The sequence below is a fragment of the Hydra viridissima genome, unplaced genomic scaffold (assembly GCF_058129835.1).
Source record: "Hydra viridissima isolate aposymbiotic clone 2 unplaced genomic scaffold, HvirCarnegie_v1 scaffold_8, whole genome shotgun sequence".
Classification (NCBI taxonomy): domain Eukaryota; kingdom Metazoa; phylum Cnidaria; class Hydrozoa; order Anthoathecata; family Hydridae; genus Hydra; species Hydra viridissima.
Window position 1 is genome coordinate 10,073,872 of NW_028324307.1, and position 15,144 is coordinate 10,089,015.

General features: G+C 29.0%; 2 protein-coding genes and 1 long non-coding RNA gene across 3 annotated transcripts in view; 1 reads left to right on the forward strand and 2 right to left on the reverse strand.

The window, feature by feature from the left end:
* LOC149884966 (uncharacterized) overlaps positions 1-15,144 on the forward strand; it is a 748,071-nt gene that overhangs the window by 216,747 nt on the left and 516,180 nt on the right. The gene's annotated exons all lie outside the window — the stretch shown is intronic.
* LOC149884986 (uncharacterized) lies at positions 989-2,984 on the reverse strand. The gene is made up of 2 exons (XR_016455021.1): positions 2,567-2,984; positions 989-1,809 (listed from the first exon to the last, which is right to left on the reverse strand). It is a non-coding gene; the product is annotated as an uncharacterized LOC149884986 (long non-coding RNA).
* On the reverse strand, positions 8,546-14,989 carry LOC145186530 (bifunctional arginine demethylase and lysyl-hydroxylase PSR). The gene is made up of 9 exons (XM_090096015.1): positions 13,968-14,989; positions 12,682-12,890; positions 11,596-11,748; positions 11,270-11,370; positions 9,879-10,122; positions 9,536-9,681; positions 9,366-9,408; positions 9,013-9,215; positions 8,546-8,844 (listed from the first exon to the last, which is right to left on the reverse strand). Exons 1-9 carry the CDS (start codon positions 14,020-14,022, stop codon positions 8,820-8,822), a joined length of 1,179 nt encoding a protein of 392 aa, XP_089952141.1. The 5' UTR covers positions 14,023-14,989; the 3' UTR covers positions 8,546-8,819.

Below are 15,144 nucleotides of genomic sequence, written 5' to 3' on the forward strand. Positions count from 1 at the left end.
TGAGTTACGCAAAACTTACGCAAAAACTTACGCAAATATTTAAAAACTATTTGTATAGAATAAGTAGTTAGTATTACTAAATTCTTTTGTTTTGATAGGTATCTACTAAAAATATTATATAAATATTACAATTGTATACATATACAACATAATAAAACTATATGTTATACAAACTAAAACAGGGAGAGCGACCATAGTATTACTATGGTCGCTCTCCTTGCTTTAGCCAAGCTATAAGAGCTCTCATATCTATATAATATCTATATTATCATTCTATATCTATATAATCATATTATCATTCTATATAATGGATGGTTTGCTCTAGTGTGAACCATCTAATACCATATAAGAGAGCTCTCTAGAGAGCTCTCCATATATATAGTACCATATAAGAGAGCTAGCTCTCTTATATGGTATTAGTCTAATACGTATGTATTATTTAAGAAATGTATTATTTAAGAAATAACTTAACGTATGTTAATATATGGAAAATATATTATTATATTTACCAAAAATATAGAAGTACTACATAAGCTTGTTTTAAGGTGAAAAAAATATATACATAACATTTTATATAATGGATGGTTCACTCTAAATTGAACCATCTATTAGATGGTTCAATTTAGAGTGAACCATCCATTATATAAAATTTTTAATATTAGATGATTTAAAGTTACGCCAAACGTAAGTCAGAAAATAGCAGACGTAACTTTTCTTGCGTAAACTTCGCTGAGCACTTTTTAGGAAAATGTTGTGAATACCGTTTTTTAGACTTTTTGCGTAAGTAAAAACTTACGCAAAAACTTAAGTTTTTGCTTAGGCAAAGTTTGTGAATATGACTTTGCGTAACTTTGAACTTACGCCAAAACTTACGCAAATTTTTGACTTACGAAAGAGTTGTGAATAAGCACCCTGATTATTTAAATAAAAAAAATGAATGTTAAATAAAAGTTAAAGCCCTGATTATTTAAATAAAAAATACTGATCGTTGAAAATTTATAGGATATATTCTTTTTAAAAAAAATTGAATAAAAAAAAAGAATTTTTATATTGGATAAAACTTTTAAATTTCAAAAGTTTTAAATTTAAGTTATTTCAAAGGTTTTTTGCGGCGCAATACACGACTGAAGTGGAAGCAATGAAAGTGTGATTAACTGCAATTAGTAGAATGATTTCGGTGGAGTGATTCTTTGTAAGGAATTCTTTTAAGCCAAATTCAGACGAATTGATCGAGTTTTTTGTTCCAATCAACATCATCAAGTTGATTACTGCTACTAAAGTAGGACATATGATTGTATAAGTTCTTGCACTGAAAAACACTAACTTTCTATTGTATATGATCTCTGAAACGTCATCTTCGTTCCATACCCCAAGAAAAAAACAAGTTAATATAATGCAAGCCAAAAAAATCAAGTTTGCAATAACAGTTTCATGGAAACGTCTTACTTCCCAAAGGCGTTTGCATGATGTAATAACAGCTGAAAAACATGAGAATATTGCTGCAAATTTGTAACCAGATTTGATTAAGAAAATGGAAGTGCTTGTCGAATTCTTTATCAATATTATTTGAAAAATTGGACGAGATATTTCTACTAGAAACGCAAGCGCCGATAAAAGTATGAGAAAATTTTCTGTTTTGGAGAAACGCCATTTCATTCTAGTCTTGTTTAGCCCAACTAACAGTATGGTGTTCAATAATATAACAAAAAGAGCTGCAAAAGAGTACACCAATGAAGCTAAAAAGTAGGCAGTGTTCTCCAAGTGATCTCTTCCGCAGATTATATCGTTCCATGCCAAATTGCTGGACTTCTAAAAATATTTTTTTAATAAATGCAGTTTTATCTTACATTGCACTTTTTAAAATGATAATACGTCCTTATGCTTTGACTAACTCTGGTTTCTTTAAAAAGTTTTATCTTTTAGTCTCAAGTACAATGTATTGACTTTTATTACTAAAAGTAAAATTTTTAAGTATCGCTAATATATCGCTAATATAGGACAAAACAATAAAAAACCGCGGTCAAATTTTTTTTGCTTAAAACGTCCAGTTTTTAAATCATTTCGAGCCATCAAGCGGTGAATACCAATGTAAAAAACAAATCACGAACTTTATGGCACGTGGGGAAGAAGTCTGAAACAGGAAACTGGCAAAGGAAGTTAAATAGCAGGGAGGTATGGTATGTATTTTAGGAAAAGCAAAGAGTTGAAATTCACAAAGTTAACAACTGCTGCTTCATTCCTGTGATCGAGATTTTGATCGAGAATTTGTAGCATATTACTAAAAATCAATTTTTCCAAACAAATAAGAACTGCTGAACAAAAGCATGATACAATACGAAAAGCATGGTACTATATCTAAACCAGTAAGTATGTCACACACTTTTCGAGTCAATGTGAATTCGGTTCATTATTTAGATAATACACTTCTAATTTATAATTCTTAGAAATTGACAATAGATAAGTTCAGAAGCTCTTTTTGCCATGGTGATATTGTTTTGTCCAATCACTGTAAATTGCAAAGTTAACCAGAAATTTGTCTTTTTAATGCTAATAATTTTTTACTCACCATCTTGTTTGTGTTTCGTATAAGGGATTTACGCTTCTTATCTCAAAAAATTTTGCCTCCTCAAAAAACAAAATATATCTAAAAATGATGCAGTTAGAGTGAAAGTATTCCTTTTTACTTGTAGAAAAGAAAATATTCTCTATCCAGTCAAATTTAGAAATATCTAAAACGCCGTACTAAATACAAAGAGTTGATGATAATCACCATTTTGCTGTATGGCATTATACTTAATCCTTTGAAAATCTCGAAATTAGGGTATAGAGTTTCGATGACTGATTTCAAATCTTAATCTGTGTATGGTGATTTTAAAGAAAAAACGGTGCGCTATAAATTTCTCTCTCATATTTGGCCTGATCTTATCGAGAATAATATAATTATTGCGAATAATATAGTTTCTGCCGTCTGCAATAACACCAACCTACGCTAAGTGCATTTGATGCCGGACTTCGACAAAAAAAAAAAAACACGTGAAATTTACTTCTATCAAAACAAAAAATCTTTTAATCTAATTAGGCTCAATAAAATGATCTCTTCAAATTCAATGTAAAAAATTTTTAGTCAGCACACATTCAGTTTTGAAAGATTAAAATTTGTTCAGCGCAGAACAAAATGTAAATCGTATTACGAGTTCAGACGCTGGAAATTTTTTTTTTTTTGAGAAAGCTTAAAAGGTTTTGAACTGAATTTACAATTGAGATCATTAAATGTATAAATAAATATTTTTATCCAAATAAATATCCTATAAATAATACACTTTTTGAGTAGAAGGGGGAGAGGCCGCATAAAATCATAAACTATACCTTACGCATAAATAAGAATTTTTAACCTGTAAAATATGCAAAATATATGAAAAATACTTTATTATTATTGTTATTATATAACCTAAATAATTAGCTTGGTTTATATTACATTACTTAAAGTTTCACGCAATAGCGATCATCAGATGTTATAAACCGTAAAAAAATGTAACGACAAAAAATACGAAAAAAAGTGCTATGGAGTGTCTGCTATGATGGCATTAAAGTTTTTTATTAAAAATTTATTTTCGTGGCGGCACTTTGATGCACGCTTCGTTTAATGAGCAAGTCTAGTTTCGAAATAATAATGTGGTACTTTTCGGTCAAGCACAAATTACAGTAATTACCACCAGGTTTAAATGGTTCTGCCTGATCGAGAATGTTCCACGTAAGGATGGGTTCTAAGCCTTTACTTTTGCACTCCCATACAAATTTAGAAAGTTCAGTGGAGTTTGTCTTACTTTCATAACGAAAAGAATTTCTATGCTTATTACATCTATCTTTAAAGGTTTTTTCAGTGAGCCCAATATAATAATGCCCCTTTTCTTCCTGCTGAGTTTTTACATTGCAAATATATATTAATAGTAATAATAAGGTTGAATTTATCTTTAAAAATGTTGACAAAAGTTTTCTTTATTTTTTCTGACTGATGGCCGCTGATATTATAGAAGCAGCAGAGACCATCATCATTATAATAATATATTCGCTCAACTTATTCTACGCTGTATTGACCACTCTTACTGGAAATATCAACATAATTTCTTCATTACTATATATATATATATATATATATATATATATATATATATATATATATATATATATATATATATATATATATATATATATATATATATATATATATATATATATATATATATATATATATATATATATATATATATATATATATATATAATGATGCATATGAATAAAGCTCTAAAGAAGCCAAAGAATTTTGAGTCAATATGAAAGTATCCCTTGTTTAAAACTGTAACCGAGATAAACTTTTGATAAATTTTACGAAACTTAAATTTCGGTTCTTTCAGTTTCGGCTGAAATTTTAATTTCGGTTTTAACTTTTGTGTTACATCATAATCGAATTAGCGTTTATGTTATTTGTTTTTGACATAATGTGTTTTGAGCTATATAGCAAAGAGCGAATATAAATGTATTATGCAGAAAACGTCCTGGAGGCGTCATTTTCATAAAATGGTTGGCCAATAAGATCTTGCGGCTTTACACCGTTGAATTTTTTTTTAAACACACTAAGAAACACTTCAAATTTACAAAAGATCATTTAAATCACCGTAAGGGAAATCAATACTTTAATGATTAAAAATGCTATTTAACTATGATGTTCGTACTCGTATGAAAATTTAAATGACATCACCTTTTACCATTATGCTTAAGTACTTTACTTTGAAATAAAGAGATTCCTTATTGTATTATTCCGCAAGTATTTTTGCAAATGAAAAATGTCGCTGACCTGCTGGAATTTATTTCGAGAGATTTTATCTGAAGAATACAAAAGACTAAACTCAACGAATTAAATTAAATTTTTTAAAACATTTTTTACAAATTTTTGTTTTTATTTTTTTGTTTTAACTATTTTTGTTTTAATTTTGTTTTGTTGGGCCTCAATTCAGCTTTTGTGTTTGTTTTTTTTTAATTTTAGCAAAATGTATATTTTATGACTTTTATATTGCGCTGCTTTATATCCCTTTTGCTTAAATTTACAAATATTTTTAAAGATTTCACCTATGAAAACGATGTATGATATAAAAATTAGACGGCATATATGGATTAAGTCAAATTCATTAGAACTGAAAATAATTTTGCTCGGGAAAAACATGTTATAAAATCTTGAAAATGATTCCATATTAACGATGTTAAAACGCTTTAGTTGAAAATTCACGTAAATAATGCTTCTCCTAAGAAAACGATGTACAGCGTAAAAAAAAATCGGTTACCATATTTGGATTCAGAAAGGTCTAAATGAATGGCTTGGTTTTATATGGTTTTATCATGGTTTTAATATCACAGTGTCACAAACACGGTTAAAAACGTCCTTTTTAGCGGACTTTAAAGATCTTTTCTGAAAAATCGGCAAATGATTGTGCAATTTATTATGTAGATTTAGATTCAGCATCCTCATATCAACAATCAAAGTAAAGTTGGTGTCGACCAGTGTTATTCAAAAGATTAACACTGGTCGACATAACATTTGTTTTTTGCCCATAACATTTATTTTCCGCCCATAACATTTATCTATATTTTTGCACATAATGACTGTTCTAAAAGTAATTTTGGGTTGCAATATGCAACTAACATCTCTATTAATGGATTTTAGTAATAAATAAATAAATATTATAATTTTGCACATAATACTGAGGTATTAAGCAAGCAGGACTGTTCTACCAATATTTTTACTCCGATCAACAAGTAAATCTAATTAATGTTTGAAATACTATTTTTTTTTTTAGAACTAAGCTAAATTAGAAAAGCTGCTTTCATTTTGTCATTTAACTCAAATCAGTAATTTCTTAAACTTTGCGGAGGCCAAAAGACGTTTACAACGTCAGATAAAGCAAAATCTCATAAAGACTGTCGTAAAAGTATTTGTTTTTTGTGCATAAGAAAACCAGACAGAGAACTCACTAGCTTCAAGATAAATAGAGCACTTGAAGTGCTGAAAACTGAATTGAACTTGAATGATAAAAAGAATACCAAGGGGCATTTATTTTGATTGAAAAGCTATCCTGCAAAGATATGATCAAGATGAGCTCAAATCTCCACTTCCTCGGCTTTTTAACTACAAAAGTATTTTGGTGAAACCACAAACGAGATCTGGTGATTGTGATTGTCATCTGTGTCAGAAGTGCACCAATTGTCAAGATTACAACCATCAGAATGCTTATCAAACAATACTCAAAAAACAGACCAACAAAACTCATAAAAGATGTTCCAGATGTCACAGTTTAAAAGGAAGGGGACCAAGTCATTTGTGCGCAGAGAAAACTCGCCATGAAAACTTAAAACTGTTTAATGGACATGATAGAGTTGCAGCGAAAAAAAACTGCTTCATCAGTGATTGCAAATAAAGAAGCATCACCGCATGGAACTATTAGACTGAGCCATGGTAAAGGAAGAAATTTTCCTCTATCTAAAGTATGAATTTTTTTTTCCAAAGATGATAAACTTACAACAGAAAGCCTCCTACAAATTCGATTGCACACTGGTTTTTTTTAACACAGGAATGCAAAAGTTAGCATCTACACTAAACAATGTTGCTGAAAGGAGAATTGTTGAGTCGCAATTTAATTCCAAATTCAGTCTAAGAAGAAAAACACAGGCAGAGTTTTACACTCTCTCACAAATCGAAATCTCATATAAGCAAGGTTCTTCAAAGGTTTCCAAACAAGTTGTTCACTGCAAGAATTTAGAAGTCAAAGAAATTTTGTCCAGAAGAATTGTCACACAAGAACATCTGTTGAAAATGGGGATGGAGGAGAAACATTCATTACTTCTTTTGAGACCTGATTGATCTTCAGAATGCTCAACATTTATTGCCGATTGCTGAACTTTGGCCGAAAGCAAAAAAATGAGCAAAAATTTGGCTCGTTCAGGAAAAGCTATACCATGGAGGCCAGTTTGCGGGAAATAATTCACTTTTCAATTGTGTATTGACTAAAACAGCAAGCATATTTAAAAACAAATACTAACCATTATTCATTACTTATATGAACTATCAGAATTCAATGTAATTGTTTTGTTTCTTCATTTTTGTGTACGATGGAAAAGTTTACAGTAAAAGAATTTAGCAATTCAATTTTTTTTATTTACAATATCTTAAAAAGTTTCATTTCTGCATGTTTCTAATGAGAAAAACATTCCAAAATTACTATCATAGCAATCATTATGTACAAAAATATGCGTAAATGTTCAGTGCGAAAATAATAGAGAATACAGAGATTTTAAAACATGAATATCTCACTCGGACATAATTAAAAGACTTTGAAAAATTGGTTTTTTGTAATCCCATAGTGTGTACATTATTACCCTTAAAGGTTTTTGCTGGTTCATTTCATTTATTAATTTCAATTTTAACAGAGTGTGTAGATTCAACTAATTATTGATACTATTATAGAAATTTGTTTAAAATCCCGCAAGAAGAAAATCATTTTATTGATGGGGAAATTTTATCTACTAAAATATGATCATCATTTAGGCAGTACCTGCTAAATAAACCGAATAAATGCGGGATAAGTTTGAAGTACACTGTTGGGCCGAAAAATCTAGATTTAATGTAATTCCCAGAACATTGCGTTGTATATCACTTTGCACGAAGTGTGCCAAATATTTTTCATCAGTGAAAAATGAAACTGAACGAGAAATTTTAACTCTAAAAAATTAGCTTGCTTTTCTATATTTTTAATTAAAAATTGATCATTTGATTGGTAATATTCAGAAAAACCAGTAACTTGTAATAAGTACTTGAGGACTATCAATTGTAAATATTGCCTGCTCCAAAAGTAAGATTTAATGTGTAAAGACATTTTCCAGCCTACCAAGACAAGCAAAACCGATGCAGATGTTGTTAGAGGAGCTCTGAACAATAATCAAAACGTAAAACGTGTCTAAGTTTTGGTAAAAACTCGAAGTTGCTACGATATCATCAAATTGCTGCGATGAATATCATTAAGTGAATCTCATCGAATAGATTTTTTGAGGGTATTAAATAAAGATTTGTTGTTTCTCTCGCCAATTTCAAATAATTTAAAGTAATAATCAGAATTGATTTTTTAATACTTCGTCATAATTGGTAAAATGAACGCTTTAACATGAATAATAAAAGATTACTTATCTTGTTTGGTTTGTATTTCCTAACCAAGTCTATTAATGATTTATGCCTTAATATAAGAAATATAAATTTTTTTGGGTGCTGACAAAAAAAAAAAATTGCAGAAAATTATCAGGAGAAATTAACTTTACAGATATTTTAAAAGCTGCGAGTCAGAGCGAATAATATATTCGATATAAATATAATGCAATACGCCATATAGCCATGTATACCAGGGCTTCTGACTTACGAATGATAACAAAGCACCAAATCTAAAAAGAACCTTTTTTGCTAACAGGACAGTCGAGAAATCGAAATAATGACTAAACAGTCAAGCTCTTTATGTGCATAAATATATACTTCACTTTTAAAGACAAAGAAACAATTTAGAAAAAAAGAAACCACATGTTCGCTGATCTTTTCTAGACGCTGATCTTTTAAATTTTTTATTCTAGACTGTTTACTTGGAAACATAATATGATTTAACTGTCTCCTTTTATCTTAAGGTTCAAAATGAAACTCGTGTTTAACTGCCGCCATTATGAACATTTGAGTCGCTCTACTTTTGCCGTGATTCTCGGGCTTTGAAATATTCTGCTCTGCAGCGAAAGCGTCATCGAATTACTTCTACTTTACGTCTAAAAATAACCAAGAGAATTTAAAGAAGTGATTTTTAAGTTCAGAGGAGCAATCATTACAAAAATCTTCTTTTGCAATTACTTTTCAAAAGTTTGAGGCATATTGACAGTTACAATCTTGTAAGCAGGTGTAATTTTCATTGAATTCATTCATCAATGCTTAATTACCTTTTAGGTTCATGATGTACTTCGTGAACTTCAGATTGCTCAGCAACCGAATCTGCTGTAGACTCTTCTGATTCTAAGTCAGATTCTTCGGAAGATGACGAACTACTACTACTTGACGAATCAGAACTACTATCAGATGCCAATCCGCTCTGCCGAAGTAAATCAACTTCAGCTGCAATTCTAGCAATCTCAGGTCGATGAATCTAACCAAGAAATAATCACTTTCACGCATAAGACTTTTAAAAAGATTATATAAAATAACAAGTCTCAATCAAAAAACATTTGAAAACATTGTAAGAGTATAATATTGTATGGGGTATGTTACAAGCAGTAATTTTTCAAGTAATAAATACTTTGAGGGAACGCAACCACTTTTGAGAAAGCTTCGGTCGACCCCTGCAAAAACAAAGGAGTTTGTCAAAGTAAGGAAGAACAAACAAAAAACCCAAGAGCTTTTAAGTAAAAATGGATATCAAAATAATAAATACAAAACTAACAGAACCAAAAACGGAAAAACATATACCTTACTGTTTTGTGCCAAACAACATGAAAGTTTGTCGGCGAAGAAAAGTTTTGAGTGACAGCAACAGTTTGATCTAGGTTTAAAACGACGTGCCACCAGCCCCCCGGTACAAAAACTGTTTCACCAGGGTGCTGAATTATTTCTAACTTAAATACAAAGCAATAAAGAAAAAAATAAATTAAATTTTCAACTTTTCAAATTTTAAAATCCGATTTTCCTTTTATAAAACTCAAACTTTGAATTTTAAGTATAAGCACACCAAAATTTTTACAAAACTTTATTTTCACAACAAGTTTTGTTGATATTTTTACATTTAATATTTTAAATACAATAAAAGTCTTACAGGTGCATATTCCTTAGGCCACATGGGACTCTTAACTTTTGGATAGACCTTGACAAACCATTGAATACCTTCACCTGACTGATGCTGACCATCTTGTTTAGCTACTTCGAGCATATGTTTTGGTGTTTCAGTAGGAAACATCATCCATCTCTTATGACCAGATAACAACGCATTCCATGCACTAGTACCCAATGGATCAATATGTATGCCAGTTCCTGATCTGGCTGGACCAATCACAATCCACCTAATGTTACATTTTAAACATTATCTAAAAAATTTTTAATTTATTAACAAACTTTTCTAGGGGCATCAAAATTTTTTTACTTTTTAAATCAAACTTGTTTGTTTAATCTTGAGAAATGCTCTTCAAGCATGAGTAACATGTTTGCAAACTATGGTAACCTAACAGAAGTATCCTGATGAACTGGGATGATATTGAACATACCTTTTTGGTTTTGAAAAAAATTTACAAGTTTACTACCTAACTTTCAAAAGGGAGACAACTTTCAACTTTCACCATTTTTACAAAAGTGAAGTTTTTTGTAAATTTATTGCAATTTTAATCTCATATGTAAAAAATATTATTAAAGGTTAATTCAAAAGATCTGGCAGATACAGAACTTTTACTTTTGTCAATATCTACTGAATTCTTCTCATGAAATCTCAATCGTGAAATCTGACACAAAAGCAATACTTTTTTTTGTTAGAATTTGTGATTTACAAAGATTACGAATTTTTAATCCTCAACCAATGATTCTCATTCAGAATTATTAAAAAGTTTTTTTTGAAGAAAGCTGCCTTACTATTACAGCCATGCAGTCAAATACTCATCTTGAGTGATATGCTTATTATTAAAAGAGAAATTGTTTCCATTTAACATGATGATGGTGGAATGAAAGAGTAACTCACTGTCCAGTACGTCCATACTTTTGTGTTGCACATTTTAATCTTGCTGCTTTCACTTAAGCTTTGGTTCAGCCTGAAATAGTCTCTTTTTTATAACAATGTTTTGAAAGGTTGCTTAGTTTTTTAATTTATTTAGGTTGGAGATCATTTAAAACAGTTCACTCATTTTCTCAAAGTATAGATTAATTATTCTTTATATTCTCAGTTTACTTAGAATCACTTAAAAGAAAATCAGTTGATCGTTTTTTAAATGATTTTAAGTAAAATAAGAGAGAGAGATTTTGTAAGTAAACTGAAAGAAAGATTTAAATAAAATATTATAGAAAGATATGAATATTCTTAACAGCATAAATTTAAAAATCTTTTTTAAATAGTTAAAATTTTCTTTTTTCATTGATACTAATGTTAAAAAAGTTGCAGTTAAAAACTGCTCAAAACATATTGAACTCCTGTTGAATAAAAAAAAAGAAACAGATGAAAAAAACCTGTAAGGAGGTCTTCTCTTTTCACCTGCATAGCGAAAGAGATCATCTTCAAAAAAAGGTGGAGGATGATAATCATCAAGGAGCTTTCGCTTTTTTGGATGCTGCATTAACAAAAATATTTCATTTTACTAAGCATTATTTATTGTAAAATTAACAAAATATTTTATAAACCAAAACAATTTCTTCATAATAACTATTAGTTCAAGGAATATCAGACACAAACATGGAAACTTCTAACTAACATTAAAATGTACTAAAGAACTTTAGAAATCAGTTACAGCTCCTCAGCTCCTACTAAATAAACATAAAAACCAATCTATACTTACCTCCCCATAAGACCCATCAAATATATATAAAGGGCTATCATCCTTTTGGTGCTTCAAATATTCAATATAATATTTCATTTTAATTTTTACTGAAAAACCATCATTATCTTCTCCAACTTTAAACTTTTGATTGCGGTACTTCTTTGCAAGACTCTAAATGTAAGAAAAAGTAATTAGATGGGTGACTCCTATACATAAACAACAATTTTTATACAGAGCCTACAGACTTGAAGTTTCACAATAGTAAAAATAGTGGCTAACACTATTACTGAAAACTTTAAACTACTTTATGAGATTTTAATGTTAAACAGAATGTTTGTGAAACTGAGCACCTTTTCCAATCATTTTTGATAAATTTATGATCTGGAATCTAACTTATAATTTGCTATTCTTCTAGTCAAATGGAGGAAGTATTTAACTTTAAGCCATCAGAAACTTGTACAGTTAAATGTGCTTCACCTCCTTAAACAAAGTCAACATAAAAAGCAAGAAAGTAATCAGATGACTGTGAAATCACACACACACAAATGTAATCCTAATGCTTTGGACCATAAATTAAAATTTAAGAAATTTTGTCAATTTAAAACCAGAATCAAATAATCACATATTGGCAGACTACTGCTGCCTCACTCATTAAAACTTAACAAATTTTCAGGATAGTAAACTAGTTAAACAATTCTTTTTTTAAAAAACAGCTTTAAACAAACACAAGCTTCACAATAAAAAAAAGTTATAAACAAAAACTTTGTTAAATTTTGCTTCTTCCTGTCATTTAACACATCATTTTTATGGACCCATTAACAAAATCTCAACAAAACCAATTTATATAAATGATAACTATGTGTTTAAACTGTTTTTTGTTAGAAGGTTGGAAGAGGTTTAAAGATTCAAGATGAATAAATATTATATTGATCATTTGATCCAAAAATGGATCAATGCGATCTACAAATGTGGCAGATTGAAGTATATAGATTAACTTGGTACTTAAATTTTATTTAAATAAATAAAAAACAACAATAGTTAAAAGTGAATTTTATTTTAACTATTACCTAGTAACAAAATTTTACAAACTTTCATTTCACTCACAGATAGTTTCCATTTCTCATTTGCTAACCAATTTTCTGTGCAGCCTGTTAAAATAACAGGTACTCTTGGTTTTTCATATCTTTCAATGAATTCATCATGTGATATACTTTTACAATGAATGCGAGGCAGAGTATCATTTATGTGCTGATATGACAGATCAAAGCTGTTAGCATAACCGAGTCTAGTCCAACCATCCTCACCTTTTAATTCTGAATAAACAAATAGTAAAATAAGAAAACTACTAAAAATAAGTTAGAAAGAAACTTTTAAGAAGAATTTACACTAAAAACAAAACATGTGGAAAGTAGCTTAATAAAATATTTTTTAAAAATCGGTAAATATAAGGTAGATATAATAAAACTTTGGATGAAATATGAGTAAGGTTTGCACTTTTCTAAACTATTTAGATATATTTATCAAGTTATAAAATTTAAGCAATTGTTTTCTTGGGCATATTTTTTTTTTCTTTTGCAATTACTTTACTGTTTACCCCATTTATAACTTATTCATGTCAAGAATTAACAAAATTCATATACTACCAAACATAAGGACATTATTGCAGTTTACTTGATAATGTGTAAAATTTGTTCACATTTGCATAAGGCAGACAAAGACCAAATTATAACAAAAAAATAAAATTTTAAGTTAAACTTTTTACAGTTTAAACTTTAAAAATCTAAAAAAGTGATTTAACATAAAATATTTTCAAATGTTTCAAATGAATAGAAATTTAAAAAATCAATTTATGACCTTAATAAATTACTGTTTATAAGGTGACAAAACCTATAAACAAACTAAGGTAAAGATTTGGTAAATCAGTAAAAAATTGAATTGAACTTGATTGTTAAAAGAGAGAAAAAACTCTAATCATTTAATACATTTTGCAATTACTTGTTATCAAATGAAGAAATATGTAATTACTTAAACTGAACTGTTCTTAAAAGAAATCTGTTGCAAGTTATGTCTGTCTGAGAAATTTTTTTCTTAACTTTTCATATGATTGTAACATCTGCTTCATAACAAGGTCTTTATTTATAATTTATACCAAAAACAAAAATCAACTGTTATGGCAGTTTAGCTCTAAACTTTTCAAGGTATGAAAATCAGCTTCAAAATATTGTGTTCAACTTCAAATAAATCAACAAAAAATATATCTTTAAAGAGAGTGGAGATAATTTGAAAAGTTAGAAACTTTAAAAATGTTTAAATAAATATTTAAGTGAAAGTGTAACATGTTTTGAAAGAATATGTTATTAACAAAAAAAACAATGGTTTTCAATTTTTACCTGGTCTTGCCTTTAATTTAATTTCTCTAACTACATCATCGGCTCGCCTATCCATGGAAGTATAAAGGAGTCTTGGTATTAAACTTATATTTCCTAAATCATATCTGTATCTTTATCTATCTATATCTTTATTTGTATATCTATACTTTTACTTATATAATACATAAGTACACATACACACACACACACACACACACACACACACACACACACACACACACACACACACACACACACACACACACACACACACACACACACACACACACACACACACACATATATATAGATCATTACACAAAATATTGTTTAAATGTTAAATCAAAGATTTGTAATCAAATTTAAATCAACGGTTTTTAGCACAGCCAAAAAGGACACAAGATGAAATACAAGACTTTAATGGTTTATTATTCATGCCTGGGTCAGATTGACCAACATCTACTATTTATCTACTGTATGTGTAAAATAGGAGACTCTTATCCAGGCAAATTAAGTTGATACTTAATACTTACCAAAAATTTAGTAAGCTTTTACTAAATTTTTCAAAAGGAAGAAGTAATAGAATTATTTAAACCTTTTAAGCTTGGAAATTTACTTTGGCCTAACACAGAGATCTACAGAACCTTTCATGTTTTTTTGGCATAAGTCTTTTTTGCAATGAATGGTATATTAACAGTTTGACCTTTTAGAGACAGAATTTTCACAAATGCCGTAAAAAGCTAAACCAACGAAGAAATTTATGAAATTGTCAAGTTTAAATGATAATATCAAGTTAAAAGAGTTATCAGATTTAAAATTCAGCTTATGTTTATTATTAGCTAAGTCTCCTTGGCTTTTTCATGGTCCTTGGATTTTAATGTTCTCAAGCTTATAGTATTTTTTGTATTGGTTAATACCACTGGGTTTTGTATTCACACAACTCTACTGTTTTAAAAATTCTCAATTTACTTAACTAGAATATTGGTTAGTACGTTTTAGTGAGTCGTTAAGAGATGTAGAGATAGTATGTAGATGAGGTGGCCGGTAATAAGACCGTGTAATTACTCAATTGTAAAAAATTGAAAAACTTTGTGTCTCAAGATAAAAACTTTTAACCAATAAGAATCGAGTTTCAATATCCAATGAAATTTCAGAGTTAAAAAACTAACCAATCACTTAATATTTTTTTCTACCAATC